General features: G+C 43.0%; 1 protein-coding gene across 2 annotated transcripts; it reads left to right on the top strand.

Annotated features, from left to right (window-relative positions):
* Nucleotides 1-365: 365 nt before the first annotated feature.
* Nucleotides 366-13517, top strand: LOC146689028 (regulator of G protein signaling 21-like). 2 transcript variants are annotated; one of them, XM_085436953.1, is made up of 5 exons: nucleotides 366-436; nucleotides 1137-1301; nucleotides 7809-7874; nucleotides 11645-11811; nucleotides 12044-13517. In XM_085436953.1, exons 3-5 carry the CDS (start codon nucleotides 7820-7822, stop codon nucleotides 12218-12220), a joined length of 399 nt encoding a protein of 132 aa, XP_085293079.1. In that variant the 5' UTR covers nucleotides 366-436; nucleotides 1137-1301; nucleotides 7809-7819; the 3' UTR covers nucleotides 12221-13517. The 2 variants fall into 2 exon arrangements, with proteins under 2 accessions (XP_085293079.1, XP_085293078.1); XM_085436952.1 differs by lacking the exon at nucleotides 1137-1301.
* The last annotated feature ends 8199 nt before the right edge of the window (nucleotides 13518-21716 follow it).

Below are 21716 nucleotides of genomic sequence, written 5' to 3'. Positions count from 1 at the left end.
TTTATTGTTAAATCAACAGATTTCTCACATCGGTTGCATGGCAGTCTCGAAGGGCCAAAATCTTAGCCAAACAGGTATGCAGCAGCAGGGAGGAGTTAGGAACTAATGATTTGCTTGAGGTCTATCTTTCTTTCTCAGTTTAAATGATTCACATTTCTAAATGTCTATAAACGCTAGCTTGAGAAACACATCTGTGGAAAGCAACAAAATGTGGGCTTTTGGTGCCAAAGTCCTGTGGCTTCGCTTCTGTTTAAGTTAAAAACTGACGAGTGAAAAGTGACATTTCTGTCAACCCTGGGAACGCCTGTAGCGCAGCTCAACATGCACAGACTTGTACCTGTAAAGTAAGTCAGAGGAAGAAAGAGAAGCCCGACAAGGAGGACACTTATCTGCACAACGGCAGAAAAATACTTTTCGGCAACAGAAAACACATGTTGTAAGTATGAGCTTCAAATTGGCTTCACGCTTCAAGACAAAGAGGTTGTCTGTCAGTGAGCTTTTTGGTACTGTTGAATATTCTCACAGTTTTACTTCCCCTCCGGTCTGCTTTGTTCTTCGGTAATGACTGACTTTCTCTGATCTCGCCCATACAGAAAACATGTTGCTAAAATAAAACTGGAATGTGTTTTGCGGATGGTTTTCTCTTGTCTGCGAGTTGGAGAACAAGTATTTCTGATGGGGCTCCTGTGATCTGTGCCGTTTTTATTGGAACTTTCTTCCTTTGTGTTTCTCAGTATGCCTGCAGCTCTCTTTCCCTTCACTCTTTCCCTCCCAAAGAAAACATGAAAAAGGGCCAAAGACGAGCGAGAATACTTTGAGCTGAATGTGCTCTCTGTTCTATATGATGCACTCCAAAAACTGAGTGCCTGCATTAGGATAGCCTTTCTTCTGATGCCTTGTCCTGTACTTCTGAAGACCTGCTTGATAATGGTCATGAAACTGCAAACAGAACTTAAAGATGTCACAGCCTTAGACTGAGTTTTGTTTTGTTATGAATAATTTTAGGAATTGAATGATTTAGAGCAACAGTGCTTGGACAAGTGAGCTTTTTACACAATTATCTAACAGAAATATGTGCCAAAGCTGTCAGTTTGCACCTTCCTATTAATCTCTTATATGGCATTTTCTTCCTTCAGCATCTTGTCAACACCATAAAAAAGCAAAAGGGTTTGAAAAAGTAAAGACAGCTTCTCATATTGGATGTGCTATATGCATCTGCAAGCTACTTTGAGACCCACCTCCACCCTCATCTCTCGTCTCTTCTTCTTCTGGATGTTTAGCATCAATATCAACACAAGCAGGTCTGTCTTTGCCTCCTCCAGCTAACACACAGCTTTACACTGCACGGCTCCAGACACAGGGACACAGTGCCTCCCCTCACTAACAGCTGAAGTAGTTAACATTCATAACACTATACTACATCATAATAAAGACTAGCAATGATAGTTAGATAAAAGAAGAATAACTACAGGTCAGAGATGGGATATTAAGCCATGACAGAGCAGATTATGGACATGTAGAGAATCCGTCAGGTTGCTGTCTGTGCACGGCAGCCGGGGAACTGTAGCTGAACTGAGCAGAGGGCTCAGAGTTTGGAGAACTAATCTGAGTAAATAAATAGTAACATCTAGAGCACAGCAGTGCAATCAGACAGACCTCAGGCCTGAAAAGCAGAGCTAAGGATGCAAAGAAATGCAGACTGTGAGTGAGTGATCTGTGGGGTTTTTTGTGTGTGTGTGTCTCTTTTGCATTTTCCATACTGCTCTTCCACAATAATTAAATCATTGAGATTCCAGGTATTGTGTTGTTTCTTGTATCCTTTGTTTATTAGTAGGTTTTAAAATGTGTTATCTTCACGATTCGTGATGATCAAAATAATTTCTAAAACAAATGCACCTTTTATATTGAGTCCTAAATACTTACTTTGTAAAAAAGTTACTTTTCATAGGGGAAATTAGTTGTTAATTAACAAGTCAACTTTGTCAGCATTTGACTTTGTCGTTATTTCTTCTGTTGTTGAACGATGGGGTCAAAATCTTTCCCATCATATCATAAAATGGTTTCCAGGATTTTCCCCTTATCGAGTCAACCTTAATGCACATTAAAGGACAAGGTGGCGTGGTCTTCCCTTACATTTTTCACTTATTTGAATGGAACGGAATTAACCTAATTTAATTTAAAAGAAGAAAAGGTTCTCTAGTTCATATGCTTACCTTCATCAGGGCATTAATTTGCAGCTAAATGTTTCATAGAATTGAGCAAAAGCAGATGTTAATCTGTTAACTAGAATCTGATAGAAAAATATGGGGGAAATCTGCTAGTTTGCAAGCAACACAAGTCTCCAGCATCTGTCTGTTATGCTCAGTCATTTGGGCAGCTGTCACAGCAGAAAAGTGTGTGACACTAACTCTGCAATGTTGGCTTGCCGCAGCAGGCTGGACTCTGCTGCCTGGAGCAGTCTTGCACCAGGTACTAATGCTTGGCTTACAGTGTCAGGCTGATGCTGCTGACTTAATGACATCCTAGAGACAGAAAAAAATCCACTGACATGAGGAAGTGTTCTTGATTTCTATATTTCTCCACACTGACAGCTCTCTATAGCCTAGCATATGGGAAAATTATTCTCAAGCACTGTTAAAGAAATTATGATGCCCATAACTGAGGCTCTAAAAACTGTCCCCAAAAAAGCTCACAGCTCTGGTTGCCAGGCACCCTCTGAATCTCGGACACAGGACATTCATCTATGATGTGCACATTTCTGAGTGTGTATCTTATAAAGAAGCAGGGCAGAGCAGTGTTTAAAGCGTACCCTCTCTGGAGCGCTGTCTTCCAGTGGCTTCAGACACACCAGCAGCTTCTTCTCTGCTGCACCTGCTCCTCTCAGCACTTTCCTTTGTTATTTTCTCAGTTCATTTTCAGTTTTTATTTTTATACTCCAGTCTCAAATATTAGTCCTACAGAAATAGAAGGCCTAACTGTAATTGGCCACCTGGTGACTTGAAATTGTTAAATGAGATCTATTTAGCTTTATACATACAAAAGTTCCAACCTGAACTGTTAAGCATCAGCCAATTTAGCACAAGCTAAAGCAAAAAGCCACAATTCCAAAAAGGTGGGGTACTGTGTAAAATGTAAATAACAGAATGAAATGATTTTTAAATCTCATAAATCTTGATTTTACTTAGAGAACAGGAGAATATATAAAACATATCAGATGTTTTAGGTTGGACATGTTACTTGTTGATAACAAACAACAGCTCACTTTAAATTTGGTGGCGATTTCACTGTGTTGCATGCTGATTTCTGAGAGAGGAATGTTGTCCTGCTCTGGTCTGATGTAGGATTCCAGCTCCTCAACAGTCCTGGATCTTCATTGTCATATTTTCCGTTCCATGATGTGCCCAGTCAGGTCTGACTAAACAGGTCTGGACTGCAGCCAGCTCAGTACCTGGACACTTTTACAACAAAGCCATGCCCTCTTAATAACTCCAGTATGGGGTTTAGCACTGTCTTGCCAAAATACTGTATGCAACAGCTTCCATTAAAAGGATATCAAATCTGGATGGGAGCATATGTGGCTCTAATATCATCTTTACTTCTGAGAAACTCAGTAACAACAGTATCAAAAACATTCAAGCAGGCTCATCTTCAAGTATTTATTGGAACATTTCTTTAACACAGGTAGAATAAAGTCTTCTTTTACGCTTAAAAGCTTGGACGCTTTAGTCCTTGCTCTACCACTTTGTACTGTCAGACTAGTTTAAGAGCATAAAAAGTGAAACCTTTGCTATCATCAGTGCGTCATATTCCTCCCGTCAGATCTTGGCCATTTTTCCTGTTTGTTCCTATTAGTGCTCCCTTAGATCACTTACTTTAAATAGTTCTAAGCCTTATATAATTCAGCAAGTAATTGAAAGCCCACCCCGGGTTATGAATATGTATGTTGTAGTTAGAAGAGCCTGTGGGAATATACAGGAGGTTGCATTAAAAAAATAGTACCTAACAGAATCCTGAGGAGCTGTCACAGATATAAATAGCACACGTTTCCCTACGAGCAGAAGCTACTGTACCTGCCTGCTTGCAATCAATATTTATATCTGTCATTGACATTATCTGTAAAGCAGCTCTTATGTCATCCGAATGTCAGATAGCGTGACTAGGTCTTGCCAAGTATTTGAGCCTGTGAGTCTGTCGCTGATTTTTTTTATTTATTTGCTCTACTTTTGAGCGTGTTCACTTGCTTTAATTCCTTGAATAACATTTACCGCTCTGACTTATTCTCATCTGGTTCCCTGCTGCTGCAACGACCCAGTTTGCCCACAAGAATCATTAAAGTTTCATCTAATTTAGAATCTCTGAACAAGTGTATTAATGGCAAGAGGATGCTGCTGGTTTGCCATAAAAAACAGATTTCTGACATAAATCTAACTCACTGTAGATGAGTTACAATTAAACTTACAGGCTTTTCAGTCCATGCTAGTACCCCCAGTCCCCACAGCTGTCTAACTGCCATCTGCATAATGTTAGCAGCTCATGTGTAAGATATTTAGTTACTGTTGTTTCCAAACTGCAGTATTGATAATTTTCCTGCATTTGTATCATTTTATATTGATATTTTAAAAGACTATTATGGTATTATCTGCTTTTCATCATCAAATTTGGATCTAGGAGAGCCTAAAAACTGTTTTGTAGGGAGTAACCTAATGGCTAAACAAGTATTCTCATAAAAGTAATGCTTCTGCATGAACCCGGTCCTTTTGTTCCTAGTTCTGCTTCCTCCCTTTGTGTACTATCACACTTTTTCCTCACCAGTGAACTATCCAATGTGTCAATATACCCTGCTCTGAAAATTTAAAGCAGCACTTTTTAATGAGTATTGTATCAAGTCAGTTAAACTTCTGGGATATTAATCTGGTTGATTGATCGAGGTTATTGTTAATCAGTTTCAGCTGCTTTGGTGTTCATGAAATTAATAACGGGTGCACTAAGGGCACAGCAATGAGACAACCTCCCAAAAAAGAATGGTCACTGACACTGTCCCCCTCCTCATCTTTTTTGACTGTTTTGGGGTCGTTTTGTATTTGGCTGGTCAATACTGGCAGCATCAAGCAATATCTGGAGTAATCCAACATCTCCAGCATAGCACACCAATATGTTCCATTGCTAGAAGGTTTGCTGTGTCTCTCAGCACAGTCTCAAGAGCATGGAGGAGATTCCAAGAGACAAGCAGTTCATCTAGGAGAGCTGGACAGGGCCATAGAAAGTCCTTAATCCATCAGCAGGACCAATATCTGCTCCTTTGTGCAAGGACGAACAGGGTGAGCACTGCCACAGCTACAACATAACCTCCAGCAAATCACTGGTGTGTTGTCCCTGACCAACCAATCAGCAACAGACTTTATGAGGGTGGCCTGATAGCCCATTGTCCTCTAGTGGGCAGTGTGCTTACGACTCTTAAATTTTGCAATTTTAGTTACAGCAAAGTGGGGGGTTCCTTTGGAGTTTTTGCATTTTTGGACTTTTGACTCTTTCCTGCTCTTTCTGTCAACTGACCTAAACACTCAATTAAAACTGAGGTACAGACTTTTATCCTGCCTCTGAGTGAACTGTTCTGTTCACCCTCCTTTAAGAAGTGCTGGGGTTGCTAGTCAGAAAAAGGCAACTGAACTTCTATAGATATTTTTTTGAAGACATTTTACATCTTATCCAGGAATCTTCTGAAGGAGAAGCATTACTCAATATTATTTTTTTAATACATCATGTTGTATTATTTCTCAATGGAGTTATTTGTTACCCAACTGGTTACATTACATTTGCCTCACTGTGTAACATGAGTTGAAATGCATTGTCAGTTAGAAATATAAACCTTGGGCTATAATCCCACACATTGACAAAAATCTCTATGCTAATCAGAACACACAAGATCAGTCTTTTAATGTTTAAGTTTGAAACAAAACCAGAAACACAATCGAAGGTGAAAACAAGCCCATAGAGACTTTCATTGTAGAAACATGGTCAATGGAGGCTACAAGCAAGCTCAGGCTCTGGATGCAGTGCACGAGTCAGCATACGCTCATCCTGGGTTCTTTGCGACCTTTGTGGTGAAATGTGTTAACACCACAGGGACAATTAACGTAAAAGTGGTTATTATGACAGGTGGCTATCTCTCAAATGTTTCCACAGTACTCTATGCAGTTCTGTGAAAAACTACATACACCCTATGTTTTTGTACATTGTAGAAAAACATTTGGCAGCAATAACTTGAAGTAATTGTTTGTTTGTTTTTTTAGTTAATTTATTAGACTCTCATGTTGTTGCAAAGGAATTTTGGCATACTCTTATTTACAGCGTTGGTTCAGTTCATTGATGTTTGTTGGCATTCATTTATGCACAGTTCTTCTAAGATCCTGCCACAGCGTTTCAGTCATGTTGACGTCTGGACTTTGAGTGGGCCGTTGCAGTACCATGGTAGTTTTGTTTTTCAGTCATTTTGTGAAAGCTTTGCTGCTGTTGAATGGGATCATTGTTCTTTTCGTTTGCCAAACTTTAGCTGTCAGCACAATGGCTTCTATTTGACTCTAGAACACTTTGGTATAAAGAGGAGTTCAGGATGAACTCAAAGACTGTAAGGTGTCAAGCTCCTGTAGTATAAAAAAACCCCAAATCATCACCCTTCTACCACTGTACTCGGCAGTTGCAATGAAGTATTTGTGCTGATATGCTGTGTTTGATTTGGTGTTGTACTTTATGACCAAACCTTTCCAATTTGGTCCCTCTGTCCAAAGAATTTGGTTGCGGATTATTCAGATGGAGCTTTGCAAACCTTTGCTGCCAAGTTATTGTTAGAGAGAATAGACTTTCTATACTTGTTGTTGTTCTTGTTCAGCTTTTTCCAAATTGCTCTGTCATAAACTTTAATATTTAACACGCTAACTGAGGCCAGTTGACTCTGAGATGCAGCTCTTGGGTTTTTTGCAGTTCCTCTAAACATGAATTTCTCTGGGGGAATTTCTGGGGCATCCATTCACTCCAGGGAAGATTTTGGCATTGTGTTAACACACATCTGACTGCTCCAGACTGCATTCAGGTTCTTATGCTTTTATACAAATGCTCACACTTGATGATGATCATTTAATCAGGTGCAGCACTTATCCTCAAAATTCCTTTTGGAAACAGTAAATATGCACTTCATTTTTCGCATGGCTGTATCATTTGATTAAGCTGATGGTCCCATCCTTCTGGGATGAAATCATGCACTCCTTTTTTTATAGACAACCAATCAAACCAATGATTTTTACATTATGAAGTCAGCATTTATGACATACTTTGTGATGATACGTAAAAGCAAAAAATTGCAAGGAAAATATCTGAATACTTCTTTCACTGCTGTGGGCAGGAATGAACTCACATCCAGGAGAAGCATTGACTGATCTAATATTTGGCATCAGATATCAAGTCATTCACTGTACTGATACCTGGTATTCAATTAGGAGCCAATATCAGCTAAGATGTTACTCATTGTTATTAATTTCATCCTCTAGACTTGGAAATATGACAAGATGAGGTACCCATTTGGAGTTTTATTAAACTGACAATATGAATGATTTATATCAGTTAATTTAAAAAGTGACGTTTAAGAGATAAAACGTTAATTAGTTAATCTAATGTAATAAGTAGGTACAATTTGGGATTTAACTTTTTATCAGCTTATCTCTGACGTGAATGTGCCCTGGTCCTTTGTACAGAATGTACACTGTCTGTTTGACAAGATGTACGTTTCATGAAGTTTTTTCAATTTTGCTCTGCAGAGCTCCTGTTAATGATGTCATTGATGGCGTGGGGGGAGTCATTTGACCGTCTTCTGGAGTGTAAAAGTAAGGCCACTTACTCCCCTCATTGTCCTGTCAAAGGCTGCTCTCTCTCAATTCCTCATCCTCTCTCTCTGTCTTTTTTCTTTTCTACCTTCTCAATTCTGCACCGCTCGGCCCTGCAAATCTTGGTGAATTGCCCTCGGGACTTCTTTAGGAGGATCGAGGATATATTCTCCTCTCAAGTTCATCAAACCCATTTGGAAGATATATTTAAGGAGGACGACACTGGCCGAGATAAGAAGCGTAATCTGAGCTGCCGGTGTAGATAGGATGATTTCAACCAACTCTTATTCATTTATAAAGCCGGCACCCGCTCGCGGCTATCACCTGACCACACTCCTGCCCTTTTTTTGAAAATGACAGAGGTGGCAGATAAGTTCTTTCTTTTTCTCACTCTTTACGCTGCCTTTCGTCTCTCATCACTCCACTGAAATGAACTCAGCCCATCTGTAATATTTTAGCCTGTTGTCTTTGACTGCCCTCCAGAGTATAAATTTCATCTCGCATTCCATTTGCTCCATTTCCCTTTGAAGGACTGCAATGACACGTTTGATAAACAGGTAAACAGGGGCAGAAAAAAAAGGAAAAGAAAAAAAATCTAATGCCATTCATATACCTTTACGTCTCATGCGAATTTAACTCAGCTCTGTTGTGATTGAAAGTTCAGATATGGAGTGATTTGTAGACGGGAACAAGCGGCCTCTGGATGTGTTTTGTTTCCTGTCAATTACTGTCAGAGCGCCAGCTGTGATTTATGTAAAGCGATTTCTGTGAATAACACTGGTGCTCGCAGTTAGCTGCTTGTTTGTGCTCCCCTAAGACGAGCTGAGTATTTAACACCTGCGTTGGCATCAGAGCTCCATGAATACGCCCATAACAAAGGTAAGGAGTGTGGGGAGCAGATAACAAGAAATATTGGTGTGTGCAATTATATGATGCAGAAGCAGAGCACGCGGGGTTCGGTTTTTGAAGGTTTTGAAGTTAAAAGGGCCTCCAGACATGCACCACAATGCCTGGCAGTTTTCTGCATCGTCTCTTTGTTCACTGCCTTCTTTGAGCTTACGAGCACTGTTAGGAGGAAAGGAGAATGTGAGAGAAAGATACAGAATTGCTTAACCTTCAGAGGAGGCTTGTTGCTCTCATGAAATTTACCTAAAATACTTTATAAATTTGAAAGTGAATGATTCGTTTAAATTTGCTTTCACCCAATATTTTGTCCCTGTCGTCAGAAAAACTTGTTCCTGATTCAAGAGCTTACAGCAGTTTACAGTGAACAAAAGAGGCCTCTTTTGAAGAGCACAGGGTAGAAGTTTCTGGTGACAGACAGTGAAATTGAAATAGCAGAAAAGTCCAAATGAGCTGCTGTTTCCTGTAGATTAGATATGTGAATCCTTCAAATCAGTGTAAAAAGTTATTTTCAAGTTTACGTCCATGCTACCATCTTGGATCTTTCATTTATTTGCACTGAAATCAGCCGCAATGACTGCGATGAATCATGACGATGCGCATGGATGTAAAATAGCCATCTAATAAGCTAATTCACTCTGAAATGATCATCTAAAGAGGTGGATAGAGTCCCAGGAATGGTAGAGCATAAGTTTCAGACCTTCAGTCTAAAAGAACTCATTGACTTGTATAATTGGCGATTTGGTTCTGCTCTGAGTCCTCCCCAGTCGGGAGAGCAGTAGTAGCTTCCCTCAGTACTAGGGATGGGTATCGTTTAGGTTTTATCCGATACCGGTGCCAAACCGCTACTTTTGAAACGGTGCCGGTGCTTAAACGGTGCTCAAACCGGTGCTTAAAGAATGGAGAACACAAAATTGGTCCAAAAACCTCTCATGTTCAGCTGTGTTTGCTAGTTCACCTTACATGCGTTAATTTAATAACGTGGTTAGCGTACTCAACGTAAATTACACACGAACAACATTAAGCTACTCATGCAGAGAAGCTGCTGCTGCTGCCATCATCATCCGTCATCATTTCTGCTACCCTGACAGGGCTAGGGGCCAGGACTCTACTCTTCGGGTTTTTGGGGATGTTGCAAATTCTGGTTCCGACAATAGGCACCACACCCGCAGTAGATGTGCTCGGTGTGAGGTCTCGCAGCAAGCTATCAAATACGGCACATTTCTCGGCTTTTAAAAAAAACGCTATGCGTCGCCAGGTGTTTCATCGGATTTGAGGTGTTACCTCCTTTGACAGTATCACAGTATCAGCTTAAAGCACTTGTTGCAGGCTGCTGAGTTTGCATCTTTTGCTGTGAAGTACAACCAGACTTTTGACCGCTTCGCCTTGGGCATTTTTAATCTGTAGCTCTGCTCTAAAAGAACGTACATACCTGGACCCACCTACTATCCTCGGAAACGTAAAATGATTGGCTAGAATCTAAAGTGTATCACAGCTCAGGAAAAAAAAAAGCACCGAAATAAAGCGCCGAAATGTGCACTGCTTTTCGGTCTGGTTACTACCGTTTATGTCAGAACCGGTACCCATCCCTACTCAGTACAGAGAGCAATTGTCATCAATGACATGACACTGATGAAGTCAAAAATAAAGTTAATAGCGTGAAATAGATGAGCTGAGGTTTAGGTGGGTTGCAAAGTAGCTTACAGATGCAGCATGATTAGGAAGGCTGCCAAAAGTAATGTAATGTTCAACAAGATCATTTTTAATTTAACTATTCAACAAGCTGATTTTTTTTCTATCTTGTACCTTGCCATATGTGGTTATGGTTTAAAAATGATCCTATTTTGGCTCTGTCAGGTCTCATGGCATTTTGTGAAACAGTCATATAAAAACTTTAAAAAATAAATATTTTGTGGTCTTTGTGGGCATAAATTATTACGCTTTTCCTGTCTCTGAACAACATGTATTTGTAGTGATGCATTTCAAATTTGTGTCACCATGGTAACTAAGAAAACAGCATCTGGCAGCAGCTGTATTTGAACCCAAACCATGATAACAGTGACATACTGTATTTGTAGTGAACAATGTATTTATCAATCAAATGATATTTGTAAAACTCTCAGGCAAGAAAGTTTACGTGGCTCCCTCCTCCACTACCCCACCGCTGTTTTGGAACAATTTTGAACCTTTAGAAAAAACACTTCACTTGATAGCATAAATGTGAAAGCACACAGCAATAATCAAACCATGGTTCAAATATATTTCTTTTTAAACAGCTGTCTAATCAATAATCTTTTTTTCCAAGACATCAAAGTAACAACTATCAGTAAGCACAAGTGAAACCAATGATTTAAGCATAATTTTTCCACAGCTTACATAGTTAATAATAATTCCAGCAAACATGCTTTTGAGGAATATAAGGGTTTGTTTTTTTTTAATAATTTATGGAATTGAAAATCTAGACTTTTTGATGGACACAAAACCACTAGCAAATTTAGACAATTTGGAATAATTTATATAACACTATAAGACACTTTTAAAAGAAAATATAATCATGTAACGGCCTATGACATGTTATGATTCACAAATAATAGGCTAAAGTGCCTTTACTGTATGTTTAGGGTGTTACCAGATATACTGTTTTATATATGCAGTTGTTAGCATCACAAATGTCAGCTACCTGAGCTCTGGAAGCGACTGATTGAGTTTTGTGGTGTAATACAGATGAGGGAAAAAAAATCCAACCTGTGAAGTTATAAAACTGTAGCAGTTGAACACACAGGTCCTTAAAAATTCAAGTCTTTACTTCTTCAGGGTTTGAAATGAAACTGTCTGTATTTCAAAGTGCTTTTGTTGTTTTTGCACAGCTGGCCAGCTGGTGTTTGAGGACTTCTTGAGGACAGAGTACAGTGACGAGAACCTTCTTTTCTGGCTGGCCTGCAAAAAGTACAAGAAAATAACCAGAGTGACAGAAATGACCATTGCTGCCAAATGGATATACACTGAGTTTGTCCAAGTTGGTGCACCTAGACAGGTATGGCTTTTGTGAATTGAGGAGTAAACAAAGTCAGACCTGTGTCTCTACAAATCACCCCCGGTTGGAGGTGATTTGACTCACTTTTACTAAAAAAACATTCAAATAAAAGGAAATCTTTCACTCTCTGTTATTCAGTACTAAACAGTTTATCTTTTACAGTTAAACACATGATGTAAAAATATATTCAGAAAGAAAGGGTGAAATAAAAGCTGCTGTTTTCTGAACCTAGATAAACATTGACTCTGTGACCAGAGAAGAAATCAGTAAAAATATCTCTCAGCCGGGGCCAAATTGCTTCGACGGGGCGCAGAAACTGATATATGGCCTGATGGAAAACGACTGTTACCCACGATTTCTGAAATCAGAAATCTACCAAGATCTCCTGGAGCCGGCTGAACAGCAATGAAAGTAAGATGAAGAAGAAGAAGACAAAAAAAAACATGGCTGACACCTCTTTGAATGATTGATTTTGCACCTCAGAAGACAGGGCTGCCTGTCAGACGAAGGAGGAGTGAAAGGACATACAGAGCTGTTGGTATGGAGACTGACAGGATCTAAAAGCCAAACATGATCTAAATAATGTATTAAGCTGCTTTTGAAGTCAATTTTTGTTTTGGATTTGATGGTGCACAAAACGCCTGTAATTCAAAAAAAAAAAAAAAAAAGATATCACGCCTTGAAAAGTTGACATTTGTTTGGATGAACATCAAGGGTAAATTCTGTCATTTGTAAACACTCCTCCTTAAATGATTTAGAATATGTTTTGGGAAAGTTAATTTTTCATTACACTGTCTTTTGGTATCCAATCACACAAACTAATAAGATGTGAACAGTACCTAAGCAATATGATAGGATGTAACAGGTGATGTCATCTCTTTGGCCTGATGAAATTCTCTTTGTGTATATTTGAAAAGTGTTTTTTTATGGCAGTAGGAAATGTACAAAAATGTTCTATTGTTGCAGCGGTGAATCACACGGGCTTAGATTTAGTTTAGTCTGGCTGTACATAACCTGCTGCCACTGGAAAGAGTTTGTTTGCTGCACAGCTTGGAAATAGGCTGCCAATCATCTGATTACTGTACAATGTGATACCACCGGACCATTGTACGCTCCCTGTCAAAATATTGACAGTAAATATCGTATTAAAAGAGCACTGTATTGTTGTTTTTGTTGGATAAATCCTGCAGCTGCTGTGGCTGATTAGTGGTTAAAAAATAGTTCTACGCACGAGCCTGTGTGTTCGCAAATGAGTGTGTGTGGCCTTCACTGTGGCCATTTTGTCAAATGATGTGTCAAGCACCTCTTCTATATGAGCATGCACAGAGCCTGAAGCACAAAGCCTGGGTTAACAGCAAAAAGTTGATGAGCACCATTGTGATACCCGTTATGTCTGACTGGAGTTTTTGCATTTGACAAACCAGCTAACATAAAACTTGCTTTGTAATATCAAGTTTGGCGTTTAGGACCAGCACAGTTCAGCTGGTTTGCTAAAATAGAGTGGTGAAATAAATACATTCACTTATAAGAATAAGAATTGTGTGTAGCATGTGGACATTATCAAAGATGGACTTAGATTCCAGGCCTAAAAAGGTTAGACAGAAGGAAAATGCCTTAAACTTGCGTTCTGTTTAACTGCCAGTAGGGGGCAAACTCTAGAAGTCTGTAAGAAAATGATTTGACCTCAATAAATACTTTACAGATGAGTTTATGGCTCCAGTCACTAATTTCAGATCATATTTAACAAAAAGAAACAAACAAAAAAAAACATAGTCAATTTTCTAAATTAGAGTTATTCTAAAAGCCAGAGCTGAGGATTAATAATTGGCCTATGAGCATGAGGTTTCACAGTCAGGCATGCCTCCTGCTTGTCATGTTCCGTTTCAAGATGGTGAAGGTAAAAACACTCAACCTGAGGACTTACGTGGACCATTTCAAAAAGAAATGCTGCTGCAGTAAATGAAAGAAATCAGTCAGCACGACTCTTTGGCCTTTTTTGTAGGAAATTGTAGGAAATACACATGTAAAAATGTCTGGAAACGTTCTGGTAGCTTGTTGCAATGATTGTATTGTAATTATACAATACATTTATTTTATTAATTTATTAATTTTATTGTAGACACATTGTAAAATACAGAAGACTCTATAGTATATAGTATACTTTGTTATAAATATACATTTAGGGCGCTCAACTGTCGTCTTTTCCAGGTTAATTCTGGCCTCTGATGTTTGACACCCATTTTATACCGTCTATGGTAGGTTTGCACTCTTGCCTTGACTGTTATATTTTTCTTATAATCTCTAAAACTGTAAATGACTTGCTCCAGTTGCCTGAATCAGGTCCGTGTTTGCACAAATGGAGAGTTAAATGTCACGTGTCACAGCGAGCCTGACGCAGACAGCCTAAGTTAACAGATAAAGTTTAAACTCATCATCTCTAGATAACATTTGTTGATGAAGGCTAGGTCAAGCTTGCTCCATAGATAGTACACCCCTCAGAAGTAAGGTAAATAACACCTAGTTTGAGCCACTTTGGGTATGAAGACATATTGTGTCCTTGTGTGGTCTCGTTGAAAAACAGGCTTTAAGAGAAACAGAATCTCTGCTGTTTTATTCTCAAGCAAAAAAAAAAAAAGAAAAAAAAAGAATTAAAATAAATTACTCGCAAAAGTGTTTTTGAGGACGAAAAAAAGCTTCTACAACTTTCTCAAAAGTGTTGTTTAAAGTACAACCCATACTGTAGCTACTGAGGTGTGAAAGAAGGACAACAGGGACCTAACGACGGTGATAATACTACAAATGTTCAGGGCTGCATTACATGTGTAAAAAAAAAAAAAGTTCATATATTTGTGACATGACTTATATCAACTAATGGTTACTTCCATGGCCTCTGTGAAAGAGGCTTAAATCTAAGAGCCAAGCTAACTAAAGATAATGTCAGTTTTCAAGATGTTCATTATAAAAATATAAAAGTCTTCTGCCACCTTATAAGTGGTTTAAAGCATTTTGAGGATATGACCTCAAGTGCTTTCAAGTGCAAATAGAGCCTGACAAGAGGTTTGATTTCCTCTATGGAGGACAGTCACTGAGAATGCAGAAGAGATACTGTAACCATACATGAAGAGCTGATGAACTGCAAGTGCTGAAGAGTCATGAAAAGCTTACTCTGGAAATTTTGGAATGAAACTGAAAATGTAAGAGGCCTTTCAAAGAGAAAAAAAGAAAAGCATACACCGAGGTGCTCTCCAAAGTTACTGATTCAGCTATATGAATGCTTCTCCTAATCAGCACACCACAGCCTGCTATGAAAAGTAAACAAATCCAACAATGGACATCAAGAGTCCTGGGCCTGATTTTATACAACAAGTGTAAAAAACATGGAAAGTAACATGTTCCAGCAAGGAGTCACTATTTGTAAGTGATTTAAGACTTAATTCCATAGTGATTTTTTTCATAGGGAGCTAATGTCACTGAATAAGACTGGAATAATTTCCATCAGCCATTCTCAAAGTCAAAGTGCTGCAGCCCACTTCAAAAGCAGAAAATCCCACAGAGGCCCATCTGACCATAAATGTTCGGTTGAATCCAAATACAAGAGAAACTGAAGTATCTATCTATCTATCTATCTATCTATCTATCTATCTATCTATCTATCTATCTATCTATCTATCTATCTATCTGATAGATAGATCAAGAAAACTGTACATACCTCTGTACACTGTACACTTGCAGTATACGTTTGGTCCACCAGAGGGCCACGGTCTACATAATGGGAATCAGTGATTTACATGAATTTTCCATAACACATAGCACCACTGCATCATCCATGTAAGCAATGAAGCATTCTTCATACTCTTGTAACTTCAATATGTGAAGCAAGCTGACACCACCATGCTGGTTAAAATAGTTATTTATTTACTTGTTTATTTTTTATTTATTTATTGTGGGGGAGGGGGGTTATGGGTTAAAAACATTTGCTTTTAAGCATATAGTAAATTCCAGCTGAAGTGACTTTTTCTAAAAAAAAATAAAAATTAAAAAAATAAAAAAAATAAAAAAGAAGAAGAAGAAGAAGTGAGTTTATTTCTCAAGTTTGCAGCCCATGCTGATTGAACATGTCCCTTTGATGGAGATGCAGGAGGTTCTCGGTTCAGTTCAGGTAAGAGTGACGATTGGACCCAACATTCAGAAGACTGCTTCCCTCACACACGTGTCCTGCGTTCAGTTAATGGGTGCTTAGTGAAGGTTAGAGAGGATTTTTCATTCTTTCCATCACGTTCTCTCATGCACATAGAATAAAATAGCCCTTTACAATGGAACATATATTGCACAGATATCGTTATAGTGAAGAATGCTCAAATTAAGCACGGTGCATGTAGAGGTAATGCCTCTAAACCAAAAACTCAGGCTTCAGCTACCAAAGAGATGTCAAAATGACAGATATGGATATCCTTAATATGGTCCTGTCAGGCAAACAGCCATGATCCGTCTTTCAGATTTGCTGCTTCCAAGAAGAATCCAGATCTGAGGGAGGGGAGCTAAACCAGCTACCTGGCTATAGAAGGTGAACTGACAATCAGAATTATCTCTATTGGCCAAGTATGTGCACACATACAAGGAAACGTGCTATTATTTTGGTCCCAGTGTTCATAACAGAACAGACAATAGACAATAGTGACAATAACAACATGGCACAGACAATAACAATATGTATAGCATAATCTGCAGGATGGCTGCTGTGTTGCCTGGGGTTACTCCTCGTCCCCTACCCATCCCTGTGGCTTGTCATGTCTTCCACAATGTTGTGCTGTGAACATTCATGTGCTTTTTTTGTGCAGAGGAGTTTTTTTGTTTCCTGTTCTCGTGCTGTCCTACCATGGAAGCACAGCATGAGTGGAGGTCTCTTTTTTTCCTCTTGTACCTTCCCGTTGTTGTGTACATTTCAGTCAAAGGAGCTTGCAAAGAAAAGCGTCTGGACTTCTTTAAGTTGCTTGAAGATGTTTCACCTCTCATCCGAGAAGCTTCTTCAGTTCAGAACTGAAGAAGCTTCAGTTCTGAACTGAAGAAGCTGACCTGGATGACTGAGAACCTTCACAGACATATGTACATTTCAGTGTTTTTCTGCAACGCTACTGTTACGGATTCAAATATTGGGGATGGATACAAGAGGAAAAACCACAATAACAACACTGGTCCGGCCGGGTTGAGTCAAACAATGATTTTAATGATCACACGCGTGGGAGATGGACACCATACGCAGACAGCATCAGATCTCAAAATGGTGGAGCATTGATCAAACTCTTATAGCCTCTAGTGGCCCCCACCTTATCATAAAAGCCTAAACATTCACATGCTTTCTCTCACACAGCGCCTAAGCTACGACCTTGGCTCCCTGTTTATCTGCTCCTGCCGAGATGGAGCAGAAAACTCCAGTATGTTCTTGTCATGGTCCTGGGCCATGTGGGCCCAGTATTCTTAGTTTTCATGTATTTTTGTATTTTGTTCTTTATTTAGGCCATGCTTCCTGGGTTGATCTGTTACGTTGTTCCTTATGTGTTTTCCCTTCGTGACTCTTACCCCCTGTGTGCCCCTCTGTGTATTTATGAGCCCTCGTCTCTCTTTGTGCTTTATTCTATGTTTTCCCCAGCCCGTTATGTCTGCGTTCTCCCCGTGCTCTCTCTCCTCCTGTTTGAACCTCTGTGTACTTCCTGCTTTACTTTGCCCATCTCCCATCAGTGTTACGTTCACTCCTGCCGTGTCTTGTTATGATTATCAGTGTCACCTGTGTTCCCCGTGTGCATCCACTTCCCCTGATCATCCCTCATGTGTATTTAGTCTCTGTGTTTCGTACAGTCTGTGTCGCGTCGTCTGTGTTCTCACCTCCATGTTTTCACGGTCAGTCCTTGCAGTGATCATCATAGTCTGAGTTTTCTTAGTTTGTCGCAGTATTAGTTTTCCCAGTTTAGTTATAGTCTAGTCACGCCATCCCTGCTTTGTTTGTGCACTTTGTCTTCAGCCATAATAAAGGCTCGCTTTCTGTTAAGTCCACTCCCGTCTACTCACTTGTGTATGCACCTGGGTCCATCACACACACCACCGCACGGCCTGTCTCTGCAGACCGTGACAGTACGACGCGACCATGTCGGACCCAGCGACACAAGAGAGGGAGATCCTCCAGACGGTGGAGTCGCTATGTGGTAGATGGCTGCGGTGCTCCGGAGAGGAGGAACGGGAGGAGTTGGCCCGCCAAGTGGGAGTATGCGTGTCTGTGTTTCCCTGGCTATGGGAGGCACTACACCCGCTGATCACCGACCTTCTCGTCACCGCTCTCCAACTCCGTCCGCAGCCACGGCTGCCTAGTGTGCAGGCTATGCCGCCAGAGCCCTGCTGTTGTCCCGTTTCCCCGCTGCTTCGCGAGCCAGAAGCAGTTGCAGTTGGAACGGTGAGGCTCGCCACCGACACACCTTCCGCTCGCGCCCCGTCGGCTTCCGCGTCCTCACCGCGGTCTGGCCGCACGGCGTGGCGCACGGAGACGACGGAGGCCATGGACTTTGGCGAGGAAGAGCGGCAGCAGGTGTTACGGGCTTATCGGGAGGACGAGCTCCGGTGGAAGCCCTGGCTCATCTCGGAGCAGGACCTCTCACCTGCTGCACAGCCTACCAGCCGCTCGCCGTCTCCAATCCGCTTAGACTTTACTTCGCCTGCCTCAATTCTGGCAAGGATGTGGGCGGACAACTGGGAGATCGCCGCTACGTCACCCTCTGCATTGGTGCCATCAGCGCCCATCGCGCCAGCTACCAGAAGGGGGCGGCGCCGGCGCCGCCGTTGCACCGCATTAACTCCGGTGAGTGACTGCGTTTTCGTGCCTCACGTCCCTTCTATGAAGCAGAGTGAGACGAGCATTGATTTGCCGGGGCCGGAGACTATAACGGAACTGGGCTCCAGAGCTGAAGGAACTGTGTGTGACTGCTTTGAAGGAGCACGCAACGAAATCACAGACCATGTTTTTGACTCTGTAAAATCTGGGACTTTTTCTAGCGTTGCTCGCATAGTCGCACCACATGAAGCCCAGGTTCATGAGACGGCGAAAGGGGTCCACACGTCGGCAGTACAGGTTGCTTCTGAGCCTGCTAGGAATGGCGTGAGCTTTCTCTCCGCCTCAGACTGCCTTCTACTTCAGCCACCTGTCTCCGCTGGAGGGTCCGAGGGGCCCGTTCAGCCTCAAGCCTCGTCAGCTGGAGGGCCCGAGGAGCCTGTTCAGCCACCTGTCTCCGCTGGAGGGTCCGAGGGGCCCGTTCAGCCTCAAGCCTCGTCAGCTGGAGGGCCCGAGGGGCCCGTTCAGCCACCTGTCTCCGCTGGAGGGCCCGGGGAGCCCATCCAGCCTCAAGCCTCGTCAGCTGGAGGGTCCGAGGGGCCCGTCCAGCCTCAAGCCTCGTCCGCTGGAGGGCCCGAGGAGCCCGTCCAGCCTCAAGCCTCGTCCGCTGGAGGGCCCGGGGAGCCCGCCCAGCCTCAAGCCTTGTCCGCTGGAGGGCCCGAGGAGCCCGCCCAGCCTCAAGCCTCGTCCGCTGGAGGGCCCGAGGAGCCCGCCCAGCCTCAAGCCTCGTCCGCTGGAGGGCCCGAGGAGCCCGGCCAGCCTCAAGCTTCGTCTGCTGGAGGGTCCGAGGAGCCCACCCAGCACCACGCCTCGTTAGCTGAGGGTCCTGGAGGACCCAGCCAGCACAACCGCACATCTGCTGGCGGTCCGGGGAAGTTTGTTCAGCTACCATCTGCTAAATCATCCCCTGTGACTCCTACACCGTTGCCTGAATTCACATCATCACCATACGCATCACCGCCTGCAGCGTCGCTGCCGTCAGGTTCCGCAGCCGTCCCGCTGCCGTCAGGTTCCGCAGCCGTCCCGCTGCCGTCAGGTTCCGCAGCCTCGTCTGGCCCGGCCTCAGAGTCTTCAGCCTCGTCTGGCCCGGCCTCATCAGAGTCTTCAGCCTCGTCTGGTCCAGCCTCAGCCTCAGCTCCTGCTTCGCCGTCGTCTGGTCCAGCCTCAGCCGCAGCTCCAGCCCGTGCTTCGTCAGCCGCAGCTCCAGCCTCAGAGTCTTCGTCAGCCGCAGCTCCAGCCTCAGAGTCTTCGTCAGCCGCAGCTCCAGCCTCAGAGTCTTCGTCCTCGTCTGGCCCAGCCTCAGAGTCTTCGTCCTCGTCTGACCCAGCCTCAGAGTCTTCGTCCTCGTCTGACCCAGCCTCAGAGTCTTCGTCCTCGTCTGGCCCAGCCTCCGTCTCCGCCACGCCTGGTCGAGCTCCAGCCTGTGCGTCATCGCCTGGTCCGGCCCCGTCATCGCCTTCAACGTCGCCCGGTCCGGCGTCGGCCTCTGCTTCTGCTTCGCCCAGTCCGGCCTCGGCTTCGGCCTCTGCTTCGCCCAGTCCGGCCTCAGCTCCTGCTTCGCCGTCGCCTGGTCCAGCCTCAGCCTCTGCAGCGACGCCTGGTCCGGCCCCCGCATCGCCACCATCAGGTCCTGCCTTGTCTGGTCCTGCCTCGTCTGGTCCTGCCTCGGCTGGTCCTGTGCCCACCAGGCCATGGCCAGCACGCCTGAGACTGGAGAGCCGCCGCTGCCTTCCGCGCGGCCGGCCCCCTGAACTGCTCCGTCGTCTCCCTCGCCGCCGCCGCTGCCTTCCGCGCGGCCGGCCCCCTGAACTGCTCCGTCGTCTCCCTCGCCGCCGCCGCTGCCTTCCGCGCGGCCGGCCTCCGGACCAACTCTGTCACCTGTGCCACCCGCCTGGTCGGCCCCCCGACCGTGTGACCCGTGAACTCTTGTGCCTGTGGGCTCTGGGTCGGCCCCCTGAACCTTATTTGGACTAGTCATGTGCTCCTGTGTTTTCTGTTGTTTGTTTTGTTTCCCGTTCTGGTCCCTCTGTCCTGGTCCCCCGCCTCCCGCCCTGGGTGGGGTGTTTTCTGTTTCGCTTGTGTTTTGTTTCTCGGGTTTGGGCTGTCGGGAGCCAGCCCTTTAGGGGGGGGGGGTGGTGTCATGGTCCTGGGCCATGTGGGCCCAGTATTCTTAGTTTTCATGTATTTTTGTATTTTGTTCTTTATTTAGGCCATGCTTCCTGGGTTGATCTGTTACGTTGTTCCTTATGTGTTTTCCCTTCGTGACTCTTACCCCCTGTGTGCCCCTCTGTGTATTTATGAGCCCTCGTCTCTCTTTGTGCTTTATTCTATGTTTTCCCTAGCCCGTTATGTCTGCGTTCTCCCCGTGCTCTCTCTCCTCCTGTTTGAACCTCTGTGTACTTCCTGCTTTACTTTGCCCATCTCCCATCAGTGTTACGTTCACTCCTGCCGTGTCTTGTTATGATTATCAGTGTCACCTGTGTTCCCCGTGTGCATCCACTTCCCCTGATCATCCCTCATGTGTATTTAGTCTCTGTGTTTCGTACAGTCTGTGTCGCGTCGTCTGTGTTCTCACCTCCATGTTTTCACGGTCAGTCCTTGCAGTGATCATCATAGTCTGAGTTTTCTTAGTTTGTCGCAGTATTAGTTTTCCCAGTTTAGTTATAGTCTAGTCACGCCATCCCTGCTTTGTTTGTGCACTTTGTCTTCAGCCATAATAAAGGCTCGCTTTCTGTTAAGTCCACTCCCGTCTACTCACTTGTGTATGCACCTGGGTCCATCACACACACCACCGCACGGCCTGTCTCTGCAGACCGTGACAGTTCTGTTCTATTCCAATCAGACAAATAAGGCGATGACTTTCTGCGAACAGTATTTCTTATAACTCAGCAGTATAATGCATCATAAAACAATATCCTTCATTCACAATGTAATGCAAATCAGTTTAACAAATGCAATAATTATCACCTTCTTCTAATTCAGGAGAATAATGCAAACTAAAACTACATAATAATTCACAATCTTTAATTAG

The sequence above is a fragment of the Copadichromis virginalis genome, linkage group LG17, assembly GCF_057382275.1.
Source record: "Copadichromis virginalis isolate Kocher_CV1m ecotype Utaka linkage group LG17, C_Virginalis_male_GT1.1, whole genome shotgun sequence".
Lineage (NCBI taxonomy): Eukaryota > Metazoa > Chordata > Actinopteri > Cichliformes > Cichlidae > Copadichromis > Copadichromis virginalis.
This window is presented reverse-complemented; position numbering and strand designations above follow the sequence as displayed.

What these genes read in the sequence shown, in the direction of transcription:
- LOC146689028 (XM_085436952.1), top strand. Translation starts at nt 7,820, where the DNA reads ATGATGTCATTGATGGCGTGGGGGGAGTCATTTGACCGTCTTCTGGAG. An exon ending in CCGTCTTCTGGAGTGTAAAA is followed by an intron (nt 7,875 to 11,644) that starts GTAAGGCCACTT and finishes GTTTTTGCACAG; the next exon opens with CTGGCCAGCTGGTGTTTGAG. An exon ending in AAGTTGGTGCACCTAGACAG is followed by an intron (nt 11,812 to 12,043) that starts GTATGGCTTTTG and finishes TTCTGAACCTAG; the next exon opens with ATAAACATTGACTCTGTGAC.